General features: G+C 33.4%; 3 protein-coding genes and 1 long non-coding RNA gene across 4 annotated transcripts; 3 read left to right on the forward strand and 1 right to left on the reverse strand.

Annotated features, from left to right (window-relative positions):
- On the forward strand, positions 2,587-3,480 carry LOC109359820 (ethylene-responsive transcription factor 1B-like). The gene has a single exon (XM_019604516.1). It carries the CDS (start codon positions 2,752-2,754, stop codon positions 3,478-3,480), a length of 729 nt encoding a protein of 242 aa, XP_019460061.1. The 5' UTR covers positions 2,587-2,751.
- Positions 5,345-7,893, forward strand: LOC109359024 (inorganic phosphate transporter 1-4). Its single transcript, XM_019603523.1, has 2 exons — positions 5,345-5,443; positions 6,291-7,893. Exon 2 carries the CDS (start codon positions 6,322-6,324, stop codon positions 7,891-7,893), a length of 1,572 nt encoding a protein of 523 aa, XP_019459068.1. The 5' UTR covers positions 5,345-5,443; positions 6,291-6,321.
- Positions 14,790-18,134, reverse strand: LOC109361210 (actin-depolymerizing factor-like). Its single transcript, XM_019606586.1, has 3 exons — positions 18,000-18,134; positions 16,642-16,907; positions 14,790-15,187 (listed from the first exon to the last, which is right to left on the reverse strand). The coding sequence occupies exons 1-3, from the start codon at positions 18,117-18,119 to the stop codon at positions 15,037-15,039; spliced, it is 537 nt and encodes a 178-aa protein (XP_019462131.1). The 5' UTR covers positions 18,120-18,134; the 3' UTR covers positions 14,790-15,036.
- LOC109361211 lies at positions 16,905-17,788 on the forward strand. Its single transcript, XR_002109276.1, has 2 exons — positions 16,905-17,075; positions 17,107-17,788. It is a non-coding gene; the product is annotated as an uncharacterized LOC109361211 (long non-coding RNA).

The raw sequence follows: 21,339 nt of genomic DNA on the forward strand, positions 1-21,339 counted from the left end.
TTGCACTGACCACAACTACATGAGAAATAAGTGTAATTTTGTGAACAAAAAATGTGATAAATGCAATTAAGTTAAACAAAACATGATATATTGTGATATATTGTGGAGACAAGTCCAAATAATATATGAGCCAATACCTCTTTATTATTTTTGGTTCGTTACGATATAGTATAAGAGCGATTTAAACAATATCTTTTTAGAATTGTTGATGCATTTTGTAACAAAAAATAATAAAGATACATTCATTTGTATATTATTTGGATTTTTCCTTGCAATATATCATGTTTTGTTTAACTTAGTTGCATTTATCACATTTTTTGTTTAAAATATTACACTTATTTCTCATGCATGAGTGGTCAGTGTAATGAAAGTATAAAAACTAGGGGAGGTTTGTGTAGGTGTAGAAAAGTGAAAGGTGATTCGTGTAATTTAACTAAAACTCAGGGGGTGTCAGTGTAATTAACTCTAACATTTGTATCATTTTTATTTAAAATATGATTATACTTGTATTCTTAGAATTCAAAGGAAATAATCATTTTTCTCTCCATTAAGTCTTACTCTATAAAAAGTAGGTATAAGGACAATGATGTATAAAGATTGACTTCCGTATAAGAAAATAGAGGTAGTCACCCCTAAACAATTCACTTATATACTTTTATTATTTAAATATGATATATTTGCGCCTCTTCCAAATTTCCGTACTACTCCTCTTGTCTTGAAAGTTGAATAGGTGTTTGTGATACAAATATTTTTATCTCTAGTTTCAAATTTTCTCACTATGAGCATGGGTACAATGAAGTATATTTTTTTTTTATGTGTTTGCATTGCTTAAGAATAACCATGTAACATGTTTAATTATTTTGTAGGATACATTACACTAAACATTAGACAATTATTATTAATAGTATAAGTTAGGTACTATTGATTTTGTTTTACACTTAATAATTTCCCCCTCCGTAACATTTTTTTCTAGATACAACACTTACGACATAGTTGCATTCTGCTGATTGATGAATAAAGACATATTATTCTATATTATGTTCTGAACTAATAAAAATATCTATTATTAATTAAAAATTGAATATTTATTATTTTTTCTATTTTACTTCTATATTATTAGTGGATACATGATTTGATTCGTACAGTAACGTTGAAGATACAAAATTCGTCCTTATTAGAGGAAATCACCAACCTGTTCTGTTGGTAGAACCTTCTTCTCCATTTGGAGTTGCCCACGTTTCTTGACTCTCTTTTTGACTCACGTGCCTATGCCTATAACAACAATACTAATAGTAATAATAATAAATTAATAAAACATATTATTCAATAAAATATTAAGAGTATTTAATATTTTTTATTTGAATCATTAGTGAAGTAAGAAATGTATTGATCTTTTTTATTTTATAAGTTATATATATAGAAAGGAGAGATTAGTTCACACCAAATTTAAGTTACACTAATTACATTTACCCATCTATATATATGTTAATAATAAGAGTTTCTATACACTATATTATTCACTATTCATTTGTTAACATCTATGAATCTTAAATAAAAATAATATATATGACTCTTAAATAAAAAATAATACATATGAATATGAATGATGTGTATTTTTTTTATATTCACCTTTGTATATATTAATCTTTCACTTTACTCTTAATATTTTGATGCTTTAAAATAATACTTTTTTCAACTATATATACATTTATTTATTACTCATTTTTTTTAATCATAATTCACTTTCTTCAATAAGTAAGGATATTGTAGTTAGACTATCAAATTATTGCATCATTTAATAATTTGTTAAATTGAATAACCATAAAAATGTAATAGAGGAAGTAATATGCTTGAAATAAAAAAATACATATTAATTCTCACTAAATGATTACTTAAACAATAATAAATAGTTATATCGCAGTGACACTCTTTAACAAAACCAAGGACAAAATATATAATCAAAGTTTAAATAATAATTGTGGTTAGGATGTTGAAGACTCCAAAAAGAGTTCACCATATTCATTGGTTAGGATATAATGTAAGTGGTCACAATTATATATGTTATCTCCTTATATCTCAAATTTTATCTTACACTAATAAAAACTTATTGTGTCAATTAAAAAATTAAATATTTATTATTTTTTAATTTTTATTTTATTGTTATTAATGTAAGTCGTATTTTTACATATAGTCTAAGACCACAATCCTTCTTCAACTTACTCCCAAAATTTTAACATTTCCATCATAGACCAAAATTTTAAGCATCTTATATATGACAATATTTTCTTTCCTTATCAGGCTAATAATACTACACTGTAGGCCATAGATTCCACCCTGTTTTTTGGGTGCAATTGTAGGTCCACCCTTTAATAGTATAGCTAATGATAAGTTATCCATAATCATCCTTGCCTAGTTGCATGCCCCCAATTATATATCAAACACATTATTAATCGAAACCTTTTCATTCTTATCTATCAACTCTTGTGAAAATGAAGTATTTTTCTTTTAGTTTTAAAAGTAAAAGTATCATTTTATTATAAATAAAAAAGATATAAGTATAAATATATTTTGATTTTTTTATGTACAACATTTTGACTCCAATTTTCCCTACTTGTTGTTTATTTCTTCATTGGGTATATAAAGGAGGCTAGGTCCCTAAATCTTCATCAAGTACCCACTATCATTGTTTATACAAAACCAGCACACAGAAAACTCATCTGAATTTAGTATCTGCATTTTTATTAAAAAAACATGGATTTTGATTCTTCTTTCTCCCAACACCAAACCCTTTTCTCTTCCAAACCTTTCTCATGGGAGAATTTCTTTTTCTTCAATGAAGAAAACAACACCACCCTTCCCTTTAACTTCAAGGAATCATCTTCATATTCCAACTCTTCACTCTCTCTTAGCAGCACTGAATCACAAGAAGTCTCTTCCAATTCACAAGTACTCAAAGATACACAACCTCCATCATCATATTCATCAACACCACCAAAGGATCAAAGTAGCAACAAACACAAGAGACCCTTCAGAGGTGTAAGGTCAAGGCCATGGGGTAAATTTGCAGCAGAAATAAGAGACTCAACAAGAAATGGAGTTAGAGTATGGATTGGAACATTTGACACAGCTGAAGCAGCTGCACTAGCTTATGACCAAGCTGCTTTATCAACAAGAGGTGCCATGGCAGTGCTCAACTTTCCTGAACAAGTTGTTAGGGCATCACTCAAAGACATGACCTATAACAATAATAATAACAATAACCCTAATTTGGAAGATGATTGTTCTCCTGTATTGGCACTTAAGAGGAAGCACACAATGAGAAGAAAGTGTAAGAGTAGTGGAGATAGTAATAACAAAAGGACCAAAAGGGGTGATAGAGGGTTAGAGATGGTTTCCAAAAATGTGCTGGTGTTGGAGGATTTAGGATCTGATTATCTAGAGCAACTTCTGAGCTTCACTTCTTCTCAAGTTATTTGGTAGTGTTAATCATGGCATGGTTTTAAATTGTGGGCAAACACAATCATGGTCGCAATATTGCAGATTTGGAGTATCCGAAATCATATTATCACATTTTCTTACATTTTTGTATACGTCTGATGATAAACTTAACGTAACCACAATCGTGATCGCAAACAAAAAAACAATATGAAAAATTGTTCATGGAGTTGGATATAGTTGATCATTTTTTTAGTGATGTTAATTCTTTCATGACTTGGTAAGGATATTACACCTTCTTCATTCTCTCCTTTTTTTCCACCATTGTCTTTGTAGCAGTAAAAAGAGATAGGAGAGAGGATGAGGAAACAAGAAAGTGTGTATATATATATATACATGAATGCTTATATATGAATGTCTATGTATAAATGGATGAGGATAACTTGTCCCAATGTCTCATTCTCTGTCCCAAACCAATCATTTATTAACACGTAAATAGATATGGAGTGAGACACTATTCGTGATATATGATGTCCATTCTTGTATACATAGAGTGAGATCCATTTATTTCAATAATAAGTTTTCCATCATAGCCATCAAAGGAACATCTTATAGTTTAGATTTTACACTAATTGATACATAAGATGAGAAGTAAGTTTAAACTTATTTTTCTCCTCCCATATATGTATATATATGTATGAATGTTTACAAAATATTGTTGTTGATATTCCGAGGCTCTATCGGATTCGATGGAACACTAATAACGGAATAACAGGATATATGATGATTGCCACTATTTTTAAAACTGAAAAAAATATATTATATTATACTAATTTCTTCTACCATTTTTGCAATAGGGAAATCTGAACTATTTGCCGTTAAAAGCATGCATTTTATAACTATTAATGAGTACATTCATGATTAATAATTCATTCGTAACAACTAAATAACACGTTTAATCAGAAATCCATTCATTATAGCATAGTTATTAAAACCGTATCGTACAGGCCGGTTCAACCGGAAAACCGGTGAACCAGGCCTCTAACCGGTACGGTACAAGTGTTGAATCAGCCAAGTATTAAAACCGGTCAAAACTGGTGAACCGGCCGGTATTTTACTAAACCGGCCGGTTTATACACATATTTTTTTTTTAAAAAAAAACTTAAAAACTTAAAAATTGATTACAAGGTGACACATCTTTCTAACAATTCTTCAACCCTTTAAGGCACATACTTCCAAGACATACTTAGATTACATATTTTGGTTCCTAACGTGACATTTGTGTAATCTTGGAGTACTGTATGAAGATAGGATTTAGTAGAAAAGTATAATATTTATATGAGACAACTTTGACTCATTGGTGTTAAATGTTAAAACTCCAAATTTATTTGTTTTGTAGAATGAGTTGTGAACTTATGTCATTTATTTATATTTTGCGGTTGTTAAGTGATACTTTTGGTTTGATATATGTTTTTTAATTTAGACTTTGAATTTGTTAAAGACTTAAAGTTGTTTATTTATGTGAATTTTGAGTTATATATATATATATATATAAATATAAGTAGGTATGTCCGGTTTAACCGGCATGCGGTTTAATTACTGAACCACTGGTTGAACTACTGTACCACTATACCAGTACCCTGACCGGTTTGATAACCGGTACGGTTTTAACGACACTGCATTATAGCATAAAATAATGTAAAAACAATAATATAAGAATACAAATGTTGAAAAAAAACAAGCATTGGAAAACAATAATAATCCGAGAAGTTAGGAAGCGGCATCATAAGAGCATTAGAGAAAGGAGATTGGGTGGCGCAAAGAGAGCGCGAAAAGGAAGGAGTATATGCTTTTGGAATATTAGTGTCATGTTCTATTTTTAGTATTTTATTTTATGTTCTGTTTTGTGTTTCTCATAAATCATTTCCCACATTCTTCACATCTTTTTTGTTCACCCAATTCCTCTTTATATTCTCTCTTTTTGAGTTCTCTCTATTCATAAATTCAGGTCAGTTTCATACTATATCTAGCATTGTCCCTTCTTGTCTTTCTTTCTAATATCTATGTTTTTTTGGTGTCTTTTTTGGATTATTATTATTGACTCCTTCCATTGTCTTATCTCATGCATTACATTATATATAATATGACTTATGATTCTCATTTGGGAGGGAAATAGGTTAGAGTTAAAAGGGATGGTGGACCCTTAAGAAAAAAAATTGTTTTCATACATTATTATATATGATCATAAAATGTTCATACATCAAAGTATAGTATATATATTATTTCTAAATGATGATGACCCATTTGAAATTTGGATTTTGTTTAATATATGTTAATTTTAGCATGTTATACCCATTTTATCTGGTTTTTTTACTTGTCCTCATCCATTGTAAGTGGATTACCTTGTAATATTGATACACATTCTCAATTTCCCTTGTGTCCTCTAGAAAAGAAGTTTCATATAACTGTACAATTTTTTTTCATGTGTAATTGAGTAATTTTTTGTGGTTCTATGGGTGATAAAGTAATTATTGATAGCCAGCTATCAAAAAATAGGTTTGTTATAATGGACAAGGATATGTTCTTGTCCAAGCAATGTCTCGGACCAATGATATTGACGCAGAAACAGAAAACATAATAAATATTTAATTTTTTGATTGACATAACATGCTTTGATTAGTCTAAGACATGGTTTGGGACACAGTTTGGGACATCAAATCCTTGTCATCAAGGTTGACATGATAGTTTCATTGTCTAATGGTTGGTTTGGGTTGAAAGCATTGGTCATCTATGCTTAAATTATCAATAATTGTATTCAAAGAACTCAAAATTTGGCAATTGTTCCTCTTTTGTAGAGAAGTGAAGAATTTGGGGAAACTTGGTGGCATGGGCAAAGAACAAATTGAGGTGCTGAATGCACTAGATGTGGCCAAAACACAATGGTACCATTTCACAGCAATCATCATTGCTGGAATGGGATTCTTCACTGATGCATATGATCTATTCTGCATATCCCTTGTCACAAAGCTACTTGGCCGCATATATTACCACCATGAGGGTGCAGAAAAGCCTGGCTCATTGCCTCCCAATGTGGCTGCAGCTGTAAACGGTGTAGCCTTGGTTGGAACGCTTTCGGGGCAACTCTTCTTTGGCTGGCTAGGTGATAAAATGGGCCGAAAAAAGGTCTATGGCATGACACTGATGCTGATGGTTTTGTGCTCAATTGCTTCTGGACTATCTTTCGGACGCGATCCAAAAACTGTCATGACAACTCTTTGCTTTTTCCGATTTTGGCTTGGTTTTGGCATTGGTGGAGACTACCCACTTTCTGCTACAATCATGTCCGAGTATGCAAATAAGAAGACTCGTGGCGCCTTTATAGCTGCAGTCTTTGCTATGCAAGGTTTTGGAATTTTGGCAGGTGGTATATTTGCAATCGTAATCTCGTCTACATTCAAGTCCAATTTTAGTGCTCCAGCATACGAGGTTGATCCATTGGGCTCAACTGTTCCACAAGCAGACTATGTTTGGAGGATAATTCTGATGTTTGGAGCAATTCCAGCTGCAATGACATTCTACTCGCGGTCGAAAATGCCAGAAACTGCACGTTATACTGCGCTGGTTGCTAAGAATACAGAGCAGGCTGCAAAAGATATGGCTAAGGTTATGCAGATGGAGATTGGAGCAGAACCAAAGAGAGAAGAAGAGCAGACACAATCTAAGCAATTTGGCTTGTTCTCCAAGGAATTCTTCGCTCGCCACGGACTACATTTACTTGGAACTTGCAGCACATGGTTCTTGCTTGATATTGCATTTTACAGCCAAAATCTCTTCCAAAAGGATATCTTCACTGCAATCGGTTGGATTCCTCCTGCAAAAACCATGAATGCACTTGAGGAGGTCTACAGAATCGCGAGGGCGCAAACGCTTATCGCTCTTTGTAGTACAGTTCCCGGATACTGGTTTACAGTGGCTTTCATTGACAGAATAGGAAGATTTGCTATCCAATTGATGGGATTCTTCTTCATGACTGTGTTTATGTTTGCTCTTGCCATTCCTTATGACCATTGGACTCATAAGGAAAACAGAATCGGATTCGTGGTGATGTATTCCTTGACATTTTTCTTCGCAAACTTTGGGCCTAATGCTACCACTTTTGTTGTGCCAGCAGAAATTTTCCCTGCCCGATTTCGATCTACTTGCCACGGGATATCATCGGCATCAGGGAAGCTTGGAGCAATGATTGGTGCATTTGGGTTCTTATATTTGGCACAGAACCAGGACAAGACCAAAGCTGAAGCTGGGTACCCTGCTGGTATTGGAGTGAGGAATTCACTGCTTTTGTTGGGTGTGGTTAATATTTTAGGATTTCTATTCACATTCTTGGTGCCTGAGTCAAATGGTAAATCTTTGGAGGAGATGTCAGGTGAGAATGAAGAGGAAGAAACCAAGGCATGAATATTTTCTTCTCATTTTGTAATAAGGACTTAAGGTAGTAAGGTACCATCTTTCTATGAATATTGAAGTATATATCAAGACTTCAATGCATACTTCCTCTAATAAAATTTATTAGTTGTTGTTGTTGCTTGTAGATGTATTGTTGTCTATTTTTCTAAGGTATATTAAATTTCATGGCAATGAATGAAGAATTTCTCTATCATATTTGTGTTTCTGATATGATTCTGCTGATGCAAATATATATTAGTGTTCAATTGGGATAAATACAGTTACATAGTTCCCTTGTTTATTCTACAATTCCACGTATTACGTACCTGTAAGTCTTGTTGTAATCTAAGATAAAAACTGACAAATAATATAGAACTTGATATCGGACACTAATAGTCTAATACTGGTTTTGCCTACCATGTTACTATTAAGCTCTTTTATCAATTCTAAAGGTTGAAAGTCTGTGTGAACTTTTTCAATTAATTTCATTCACTTTATACTAGTCCCCTTGTCTTTTTTCTCTCTTTATAAATAAAGGATTTCATAATTGGGTGGTTGATCCAATCTGTAAGGCAAAAATTGAGTCACTTAAAAAGTAATATTGTTGAGAGTATGTGCAAAAGTGTGATTATTCTTTGTAACTATTAATTGAAGTACTCAGGTTTATGGGATGATTCGTAGACGATTTTTTAGATTTTATATCCAAAAATTGAAATTTTATTTTATGGCAGTAAATAATTTTTTGCAGTGATTTTGTAGATATAGGCAGATAGTGTTGAACCACAAAAACATTGAGATTCCCTTATTTTATTTTTGCTGTGATTTTTGTGCATTTTCGTGGTATTAAACTCCCTAACTAACTCTTAACTTCTTATGAATTTACAATCTTATGTTACAAAAAACAAGTTGAATCTAATGTAGAATCTTTTTGGTAAAATGTTACAAGTTCTTGTAGCGGAAGATACATGGAGAAAACTAAATAGAGAAAATGACACCGAAAAATTAATGTGGTTCAACAATTTGCCTACATCCACGGTTGAAGAACAACAATGATATTATCACTATGATAAAAGAGAATTACAAGTTCACTCAAGTGTTTCACTCACTTCCCAAAACTCAAGTACACCCAATATCACTCTCTCTCAAGTATATCTTAAACACTAAAATATTCCTCACAATAGTAGAACACGAAAAGAAGAGAGAATATGCACTAAAGCTAGAACATTGATGTGTCTTACAATGGCTTGGAGCATTCCTATTTATAGCCAAAGCCTTGAGGATTGTATGGCCAGAAACAAAGATGTTTCACCACAACCTCTTCTTCTCATTGGCTACAAAAAAGGTTCCACTATAGACACTCATTTTACTTGGCCACATCATTCTTTTTTTCTTTTAAGCCAATATTTAATAAATCTTCACCTTGCTTGTCGGGTCAGCCCTCCTTAACCAGTCTAAAAAATGGGCTTCTAAACTGAGAGCTAACCCCATTATTGGATAAATCATGTCCCGCCCAGTAATATAGTACCACATCATTGTAGAGAAGTATTGAGCAGGACGGTGTTAGAGACACCAACTTAAGAGAATTAAATTAATCTTCATTCTAGATAAAGAGGTGAGTGCACATAAGAATGAGATGAGAGTAATTGATAGAAATGGCAAAATGAGTCGCACTTTGACTATCACAGTAGATGGTTGTTTCTTCTAGTTGTATACCCAACTCTTCAATTAGACCTTTCTCCCAAATGGCTTCCTTTACAGCTTCTGTTACTGCGATGTACTCCGCTTCAGTTGTAGATAAAACAACAATTGATTGTAGTGTTGCTTTCCAACTAATAGCACAAACACACAGTGTAAAGACATTCCAGTGAGTGATCTTCGCTTATCCAAATCTCCGGCATAATCTGAGTCAACATATCCGATGACCTTACTTCCAACATCTTTGACTTTTCCATACAATAAGCCAATATCCATGGCTTTCCAGTGAACTTTACCAAGACTTGCCATATAAGTACTTACCACACTTACTACTTGTGCAATATCTGGTCTAGTGCATACCATGACATACATAAGACTGCCAACTGCACTAGCATAAGGTACACTTGACATCTCCTCATTTTCGCTCTCAGTTTGCGGACATAAGGCTATTGAAAGTTTGAAATGAGACGCTAATGGAGTAGTGACCGGTTTAGCATTTTGCATGTCAAATCGTTCCAACACTTTCTCAATATACTTCTTTTGTGATAGAAAGAGCGTCCCTTCTTTTCTATCTCTCTGAATCTCCATTCCTAGAATTTTCCTTCCAACTCCTAAGTCCTTCATTTCAAACTCTGAGCTCAATTGAGCTTTTAAGCTTTTTATTTCTGACATGTTCTTACATGCGATCAACATGTCATCAACATAAAGAAGGAGATAGATAAATGACTTATTTGCCAGCTTCTTGTAGTAGACACAACTATCATGCTCACTTCTACAATAGCCATTTTCGAGCATGAAGGTGTCAAACCGTCGATACCACTGTCTAGAAGATTGTTTTAAGCCATATAAGGATTTCTTCAATAAGCAAACATGATCTTCCTTCCCTTGAACTTCAAATCCTTCAGGTTGTTTCATATAGATTTGTTCCTCCAACTCACCATGCAAGAATGCTGTTTTGACATCTAGTTGCTCAAGTTCCATATCAAATTGAGCTACAATGGCAAGTAGGATGCGAATAGAGCTATGTTTTACCACAGGGGAGAAAACTTCATTGAAATCAATTCCTTCTCTTTGTGTAAAACCTTTGGCCACTAATCGCGCTTTGAATCTTGCATCTTCAACTCCAGGAATTCCTTCCTTCTTCTTGAAGACCCATTTGCATCCAACAACCTTTTGAGACTTTGGTCGTTTCTCAAGAACCCAAGTATGATTCTTATGAAGAGACTCAATTTCCTCTCTCATGGCAGAAATCCATTTGGAAGCCTCTTTATTGTTGATAGCTTCTTCATATGATTGTGGCTCACAATTGCTGATATCATCAGCAACATTTAGAGCATAAGACACCAGATCAGCATAACCATATTTCTCAGGAGGTTTTATATGTCTCCTTTGCCTATCCCTAGCCAACTGATAATGTTGCAATTGGGATACATCACTACTAGTAGATGCATCATGAACTTCTTCTTCTTGATCAAATGTATTTTCCTTTGTTGGCTCCACCTCAAACTCCACCTTCTCCGAGATACTAGGGTCTTTGTTTTCACTTGAAGACTCTTTATGAGGCTTTAGCATTTCAGCTTCATTAAAAGTAACATCCCTACTAATAATACATTTTCTTTTCTCTGGCCACCATAACTTATATCCTTTTACACCATCAGGATATCCAAGAAAAATGCATTTCAATGCTCTTGCATCATGTTTTCCTTCTTTGTTATGAGCAAATGCAGGGCAACCAAATATCCTCAAATTATCATAATTTTCAGGAACACCCGACCATATCTCTTCTGGAGTTTTAAAGTCAATAGTTGTTGATGGACATTTGTTGATCAAGTAACAAGTTGTATTGACAACTTCCGCCCAGAATTGTTTTGGCAATCTCGCATTTGACAACATACACCTTGTCCTTTCAAGTAAGGTTCTGTTCATCCGTTCTGCAAGTCCATTTTGTTGAGGAGTGTGCCTCACAGTATAATGTCTGACAATACCATGATCCTTGCAAAAGTTTCCGAATTCTCTGCTACAAAACTCTAGGCCATTGTCAGTTCTCAGTCGCTTGATCTTCCTCCCAGTTTGCTTTTCGATCAAGGTTTTCCACTGCTTGAACTTCACAAATGCTTCACTTTTGTGTTTCAAAATGAAGATCCAAACCTTCCTTGAATAATCATCAATGAAAGTTAGCATATATCTCCTACCACCATGAGAAGGTACTTGGGAAGGACCCCACAAGTCAGAATGTACATAATCCAACGTGCCTTTTGTTCGATGAACTGCATTGTTGAATTTTATTCGACATTGCTTCCCAAAAATGCAATGTTCACAGAAGTCTACCTTCCCGACTTGTTGACCACATAGCAATCCTTGCTTGGCCAACTCGGCTAGGCCTCTTTCACTAACATGACCCATTCTTAGATGCCACAATTTGGTGACATCATAATCACTTGTTGATGAGACAGCAGCAACACCCGTGATTGTGTTTCCTTGTAGCATGTAGAGACTATTCTTTTTCTTTCCTTTCATTACAACCATAGCGCCTTTAGATATTCTTATAGCTCCACCTTCACCTTTGTAGCTATAACCTTTTGAATCTAGTGTTCCCAAGGAAATCAGATTTTTCTTCAATTCTGGAACATGCCTTACATCTGTCAACGTCCTTACGATTCCATCGAACATCTTGATTCTAATTGAGCCGATGCCAATGACCTTGCAGGGAGCATTATTTCCCAAAAGGACCTTGCCCCCATCTAAGGGTTGGTAAGTTGAAAACCAATCCTTAATGGGACACATGTGATATGAGCATCCAGAATCAAGTACCCATTCATCTTTTGAATCGTGCTCTGAGACTATTAGTGCATCTGCACTATCATAGTCATTTGCTACAGCTGCATCTCCATATTCATAAATCTTTTCCTTGCCTTTGCGCTCTGGACAATTCTTTCTTATATGACCTTCCTTATGACAATGAAAACATTTATACTTTCTAGGTTTCGCTTTAGACTTGGACCTAGATTTCCCTCTTTCACCAAATTGATTTCGCCTCTCTGTTCTTCCTCTGGCAAAAAGACTATCACCTGAGCCTTCAGATCTCGAATATGATACTCTTTTCTTCAGTTCTTTTGAGTGCAACGCCGCCTTTACTTCGTCTAAGGTCAGATCTTCTCGACCATACATCATGGTGTCGATGAAGTGCTCATAAGAACTTGGAAGGGAACATAGTAGAAGAATTGCTTGGTCTTCATCTTCAATTTTAACATCAATATTCTTTAGATCAAGAATAATTTTGTTAAATTCATCCAGATGATCTTTTATGGGTTTTCCTTCCTGCATTTTGAAGAGTATATATTCTTTTCTTCAAATACAGCTTGTTAGTGAGTGACTTCGTCATGTACAGGCTTTCCAACTTCAACCATAATGAAGCAGTTGTAGTTTCATCTGACACTTCTCGTAGAACTTCATCTCCCAAGCACAACAAAATTGCACTATGTGCTTTTTCCAGGTTTTCATCCTTCTCGTCCTCGGTCAGACTCTGTGGTAACTTGTTTCTACCTTCCAAGGCTTTTCCCAAGCCTTGATAAACTAGTAGAGCTTTCATCTTCAATCGCTATAGGTTGAAATCATTTTCTCCATTAAATTTCTCCAAATCAAATTTAGCACTTGCCATGATAACCGTATACTGGAACAATATCGTAGTCCGTGAACATACACCAGGAAAGCTCCCAAGAAAGAGAGGTAAGTCTTAACAGACACGCTTAAATACCAGGTCTTTCCGTCCATTTATTCTTTTATATTTGTACCTTAAACTACACGACTTTTATCCTATTATATATATAGATTTCTAACATATAGCACCTTGCTTGTGTTGCCTAAACTTTATAATATACATCCTCTTATAATATATGCCTGTCAATATATATTATATAAATATAATGTTGATGTGGAAGACACATGGAGAAAATATAATAGAGAAAATGACACCGAGAAATTAACGTGGTTCAGCAATTTGCCTATGTCCAAGATTGAAGAGAAACAATGATTATTATCACTATGATAAAAGAGAATTACAAGTTCACTCAAGTGTTTCACTCACTTCCCAAAACCCAAGTACACCAAATATCACTCGCTCTCAAGTATATCTTAAACACTAAAATATTCCTCACAATATTAGAACAAGAGAACAAGAGAGAATAAGCACTAAAGCTAGAATATTGGTGTGTCTTACAATGGTTTGGACCATTCCTATTTATAGCCAAAGCCTTGAGGATTGTATAGCCAAAAATAAAGATGTTTCACCACAACTTCTTCTTCTCATTGGCTACAAAAAAGGTTCCACTTTAGCCACTCATTTTATTTGGCCACATCATTCTCTTTTTCTTTTAAGCCAATATTTAATACAAGTTAACTCTAATAAAATTGGGATAAATAATGTCTATTCCACATTTAGTTCCTAATCGCAGAAGAATAAAAACACCATTTTTATTTATGTAAAAAATAATGGTCTTATCCCAATAATGAGATATTTTTTTTGTTTCCTTTAACCAATTAATTTAAAAATTGCATTGGGTTTGTTGTGTTGCATTATTCATTTCTTTGTGTTAACATTTCTAGGGATATTATCCAAAATAAATGGAATGGAAGATAAAAAATAAATAAGAGATAGATGTATTTGTTGTAAGAGAAGGTTTTCGATTTTTAATTATACAAATAACACTATATAGATAAGCAGGTCACACTCATTGGAAATGTTATAAACTTATAGTTTAATAAAACTATGATAAAGTAACTGAAAAATAGTTAAATGTAACAGAATTTATGGTGTGTAGGATGAATAATAATAAGCTATATGACAAACTAACTAAAAGAGATTATAAGTTAAATGATTATAAAACATAAATCACTTTAAGGAATTTCTTAAATTGGGATTTAAAACCCTTGGATTTTTCTATAATGCCCTCTATCTAAATACATCTACCAACTTATTTTTTGATTGAGTTATAATCATCTCTCTTGCCACATGCATGAAAATTTCGGCTTTCAAAATCAACTATTGATGCATGTAAAAAACGGGCAGCCTAGTGCCGGGGCTCCCACTTAGTGGGATGAATAGAGGTAGATATACGCAACCTTATCTCACAAAAAGAGGTTGTTTCCAAAATTTGAACTCGTGCCACTGAGCAACAACCTTATCATTGTGTGAAGCTAACCCTCTAATATATATATATAAGGTTCACAATCCAAGATATATAAGGTTCCGGAATGTAATGTTCATAAAGCAGTCAAGAACACTGGAATTTACAGCAGTAACTAACAAAAGCACCCTTCAGCATTGAGATACAATATTATTAGAGGTACATTCTTGGGGCAGCATGGACATTAGCTTTATCATTTGCACATAATAGAAGTATAGTGAAGCAATTCACTAAATGCAAAATCTAATACATTTTTGCAAGATAGCTGCATAACATTTCAATTCGCACGGTCTTTGAGCACTTCTAAATCCATTTCTGTGGGATCGGTAGCCTGGATTTCGTAATGGACACCGTCTAGATCACGTCTAAACCTGTCCTTAGACGTGGAATAAAGCATCTTGGCACGGATGCGTGACGTGGAAGGAGACCTAATCAATATCATGCAATGAATAACTTAGAATGTTATCTCAATGGCAGAAATGAACTAAGAAGCACATAGGTGAAAGCTGTTGTGAATAAATAACTTTGTCCTAACATAAGGCACAGGAGTGAAAAAATGCAGAATTCAAATCACAAGAAAAGGAGGATGAAGTCTAACTTCAAATGATATATGGAAGTGGTAGCGAAGATAAACCGAAACATATGACATGGTTCAATTAATGGTGAGAGTAGCCATGTTCATCACAATAGCATTCCATCGAGAAATAAGCAGAACTTTAAAAAAACATAATGAGTTTTGTAGGAATCTTACTCCTTCAGTATCTACAATATTTCCTTTCATTTGTTTGGTACCTGAACCCCAAAGGTTCAAATTGAAGTTAATAGCTAATGCCCTCAATTAGGTTCTGAACAAGCCTCAAGGCTTGAGAACAAATCAGATCCAATGATAGAAGAAATAGAGAACAAAACCAATAGTGAGCCAAAGAATCGATATTTATACTTATTTTTGTGGAGAACAAGGTAGATTATATCACGGATGACTTGCGAGTTTAGTTGAGGTAAAGATTTACGATGAACAAGACTACCTTTCCCTTCATGAGACCATCATCTTATTTGAGGATACTAAAATTATGACTCCAATCTCCATAAGTAGACCATATATCTTAATGAAGATTCTGTGACTAGAGAATGCACTTGCTACAGAATAGCAGTGCCAAAAGCTTAATCTCCTCAAATTGCTTTTCTCTTAGATAAGATTCCAACAAAAAGAAAGGACATAAACAAATAGAGATTATTTAAATTAGGTATTCATGATGCTTACTCTTGTAGTCTTGTATGGTTGAATCTATGTGTTGCGCTAATTACATCAGATTATTCCGTATAAACATAAGCACCGGTAGCAAGTAAAATTTATCTGCAACAAATGCTTTGTTTGCCCTTAAAATATTATTTCCCCTCATCAAATTGATTTCTGAGAGCAGCAAACAGATTGGAATGTTGTAATTTACAAGAACCCAGATAAAAATATCGAAATACTACAAAATGCTGGGTTCACAAGAATAGGCAACTCAATCAATGTAAAAGAAATTGCATCTAAACAAAAAAAGAGAAGAAACTTAGCACAAAATAGTGAAAAAATAAACATATGGTTTCATGAATACAGAACATGCAAATAATGTCACTAAAGGCTAAAGCATTGCAGCATCATGGCATGGTGAGTTCGAGAACTGCAAAAATATGGAAGTATGTGAATCATATGTGCTGCATGATTTCCTTTGTTGCACGGAATATTGCATATCATGTGCCACATTTTACAAATATCACTATCTACTCTGTCTAGTTGGAGCAACAATGCTCTTAAAATACAAAGTAAATAGCTTTTCTTTTTACACACAAATATATATGCGTATGAGAGAGAGAAAGAGAGGTGAGATAAACTAACCACGCAATGAAAAAGATTTTACTCTTTTGACAGTTATCAGAGGTGACAAAATCAAAGTCGAAGACAGCATATCTGCAATCGTTCGCAGGCAATGATGCAGCAAAATCATCATAGCTCTCAGCTGGAGTACCGGTTTTCTCAACCACAACCTCCCTTTTATTTTCATCAATCTTAAAGATCACATAGCGATAGACCTTCTTTAGCTTCAAGTCCATGAATGTATTTTGGCTGTGATCAGCAACACCCATGCCTGATGAAGCATTTGGCTGGAAACAAAATGTAACCAAATCAAAGAAACTCATTCAAAAAAAAACTCGAATGCTTGTTATTGAGAAGCCATGCAAGTTATGTTGATAGAGATATCATTAGTTTTAGGAAAATTATTGTGACCTTCCTTGACATTGTTCCAAATGTTAATCTGATCTCCCCTTGAAGTCTATGTTGTCATTATATCACCCCTTCAAGATTATTTTATAACTACACTTATACCGCATCTAAGTGTAATTTATTCAAAGAGCTTATTTTAACTTTCCTTTACTTTTAACATGACCCCTGCAGCTATATACATGTCAAACTGTGTTTGTTCAAATGGAAGGGCATGAATCCTAGGATACAAAGTACAATTCCAAGATATTTTTATGCACACACAAAAAATACTATTTGAAGATTACCCGCTTCGTTGTCTAACCATATTCAGCAGATTAGTCTCCTGATATAGTCAGATCAATACTGATGACAGGTTTTCCAGAAATTACATTAGTTGGCCATATTGATTACAAATTTGGAGTTGAAACATAGAAAATATGGTTTCTCTATAGACATGAATTATGATTACAAACTAAAACATTATAACGTTATTTGATCCATGTAGCCGACTGAGATTAAGACTAGGTTGCTATTGTAGTTGTTTTTTTGGTATAACCAATGGTATCCTTTCACCATAGGGATAAAAAAACTAATCCTTTCGGGTGATGCTGTATTCCAACAAGTATGGCTCATAAAAATCAAACTTTCGACCTTTTTGGTCTATTTGATGATCTAGTGGGGCATTAGCCAGAGCTCTGTTGGTTTATTGTAGTTGTTTACCACATGATTACAAGTTTCTAAACTAACTATTAAGCTGAGTAATTCATGGCTCATTCTACAATAGAAACTAAAACCACAACTATATGATGATGACTCTTCTCCAATCATGACCCACAAAAAAAATTAGAATTAGAAGTAAAATTATAGCAAAGTTGAAATCTTTTCAGGAATCTACAAACAACAAGAAGATTAATTTGATTATCAGGTGGAGATAATGATGATGGGTACTTGAAATTGAAGTAAAATGAACAAAAGTATGAAAATATTATTACCCGGTTGAGCCATCTGAAAGACATGGCAACACAAAGAGTAGAACAGAGAAATGCAGAGAAAAAATTGGTAACTTGGATTTGATCACAATCACAACACAACGTTAATCTAAAAGCAAACATTATTGGTTCTATGTATTTGTATTTAAGAATCAATGTGCCGTGACGTCATTGAATTGCTAGGCACGAATTTTATATTTTATAAACTATGAATGCACTCAAAGTCTCAAAATCCATTAATCATGATAAATGCAAAAATAAAAAGTAGGCACACGCAAATCATTTTTCCCCTCTTTTTACTTTCTGAATAAATTTGTGTAATATAGTTATACACACAATTTTTACATAAATAATGAATTAAATATAAATTGACTAACATATGTTTACTTAGTGTTCAAATATTTTTACAATCAATTTCTCATCAAAAATTTGATTTCAATTCAAATAAGTGAAGTATAAAGAAGAAGAGAGAATAGTATATTGAAAATTGAAGAAAATGGAAGGATAATAATTTCATCTTTAAAAGTTAGTTTATAATTATATATTATTTAAATAATTACGCGTACTTATCTTTTTACTCTTTTCAATTCAAATAAAATATAATGATTTGTGGTATTTATTTTTATTACTCAGATTGTTCTAACTTCAGTTAATTACAATACTATTTTCTCATTCTATAATATTTATATTTTTTCTTAAGATAACATAATATTTTTATTCCTCTTAATGAAGGAAAATAAATAAGAACTCTAATTTTGAGAATCCTCCACTCAAATGACAGATTAAATTTATGAGGACGGGACAGTGCGTTGCTGCAACGCTATTGTGGTATTCACATCAATCATATTATGGTATGTCACTTAAAAAATTAAATATTCATAATTTTATCAGTTTTATTTCATTGTGATTAACTAGAGTACACTTGTGTGTACAGATATTTTGTGTCTGCCAACGAATATTGTGTGATACTACATATTCAATTTTTATATATTTTAAATTTTTGTTGAATTAAAATATATTTGTTGTGTTGGGTGTACTTTATATTATATTTTGTGTGTTTATCATAATGTTTAATTTAATTTAAGGTGAGATATGTGGTTAATTAATGGATTAGTGGTAATTACTTATGATTATATAGTTTTTTTGTAAAAATTAAACAATGTGAAGGACAAAATAGGAAATAAAAATTATACCATAAGGAAGTTATTTCAAGTTTTAACGTGTATATATATATATATATATATAGTATAAATACAATATAATTACCTATTTAAAGTGAACCTTTTTTTGTACGTAGGAAAAGAAGGATAGAACTAAGTTAACAACAACCCAATTAACCTCGTTCTCTCCATTGACAGTACCAAACAGGTAGCGTGTACAAAGTCTCAAGTTCACAAGTAAGACATATGTCAATGGGCTCTGGTGCTGCTATGCGCGATACATTTGTCTTCTTGGCTCAAGGAAAGCCTACATCTCCCACACCACCAGACATCTGAAAATTGCATGGAAACTTAATGGTAATTTTGATATGATGGATGTTGAGCATGAGTATTTTATGGTGAAATTTGACCTTGTTGTTGATAGAGAAAAAGTCCTACAAGGAGGCCATGGATGATTTTCGATCATTATGTAGCAATCACCCATTGGCCACCTTATTTTAATTCAACAACAGCCACTGTCACGAAGACTTTGGTATGGATTCGACTTACATGTTTGAATATGATTTTTTATGATAAGAGTCTTCTTCTCCCCATCGCATCAACGATTGGTCAGCCTTTTAAGATTGACACCAATAAGTTGAGGTTTGCGAGAGGTCGTTTTGCAAGGATTTGTGTTGAAATTGATAGTAAGCCAGTGGTAGGTAAAGTTTGTATCCAAGACAATTGGCACAAAGGGGAGTATGAAGGTTTGCATATTCTCTATAGCTCTTGCGGTTGCTATGGTCATGTATCTAGGAACTGCAATAGTATGTTACAACAACCAACTAATGTGGATGTCACGACCAAGGAGTCCCAAGTTGGTGGAGCAAGTGGCGGAAACCACCATGGTGAAGGTACGTAGGTACGTCCACTGTCAGGCTAAACGATGAGGCACCTACAGAAGATTCTCATGCATTGAATGGGGTAGTTAATGTTGACATTAATGGAGGATTACAAAAAATTGATGTGCATGGGGAAAGAAGCCCATGAAAACTAGCAAAGATTCCAATGTGAAAGCTAGCAAACTATATACTTGTGTCATTATGTATGATAGGTATCTAATATGTTCACACATATTTTTTCCAAAATACAGGATACGTTATGTTTAGGGATATGCGTATAAAAGAATAAAACACATAAAATATGATAAAATTATAAGTGTAAATCAAAATACCCAAAGTAAAAAATATAGTGGAAATTTAAAATCACTGCCATCCGTGACAAATCTATCTTATTCTATTTTAATGAAAACGAATCTATCCTAAAATCATTGCCTCTATAACAAATATATTTTATCCTATTTTAATGAAAATAAATCTATATTATCATGTTTTATTGGAAACGAATCTATCTTATCTTGTTTTATTGGAAACAAATCTATCTTATCATGTTTTATTGGAAATGAATCTAACTTATCTTGTTTTATTAGAAACGAATCTATCTTATCATGTTTTATTGGAAACGAATCTATATATTACTTTACTAAAAACGAATCCATGTATCCTATATTTTATTAAAAACGAATCGAATACGTGTCTTAATATTTATTTATTTTATTTTATTTTTTTAATTTTTTGATACTCTATGGATACATATCTTTCGCAAATCCAAGCGTATTCGTGTCAGATACGTGTCGGACACCGACACGTGAGGGTGTTTGACGAATCCATGTTTCTAGCAGCAAGGAATCACAATCAAAACATAACCGTTTTGAGGTTTCAATGATCGAAAAATGGGAACTGATTCCCTGGCTGTTCGTCCAGATAATAAGGCAGCAAATGTTACACCCTTGGAGAAGATTATTATGGGAAATAAAAAAGGGCAAGAATTAATTCGCATGCCACAAAAAATGTTGCATCATTAAGAGGTGCGTTCCACGGCAATGAAGAGGAAAAGGTGGGAGTTGATAATTTGCATTCAATGTCTCTTGTTAATAGGCATATTAATTTAGAAGGTGACGGCAAGGCATTAATTAGCCATAAAGAAATTATTTCATTGCCTAATGCTCCTCCTTCACGTCTTGGTACATTGGATATTATTAATAATGCCACTAATGGTGTTTCTCGGCTTGATCATTCAACTAATAATGGCACTAATGCCATGGGTGTGGCCAAGAACAAGGACGTCCTTCCTATCGATGAAGC

This window comes from Lupinus angustifolius, chromosome LG11 (genome assembly GCF_001865875.1).
Source record: "Lupinus angustifolius cultivar Tanjil chromosome LG11, LupAngTanjil_v1.0, whole genome shotgun sequence".
Taxonomy (NCBI): domain Eukaryota; kingdom Viridiplantae; phylum Streptophyta; class Magnoliopsida; order Fabales; family Fabaceae; genus Lupinus; species Lupinus angustifolius.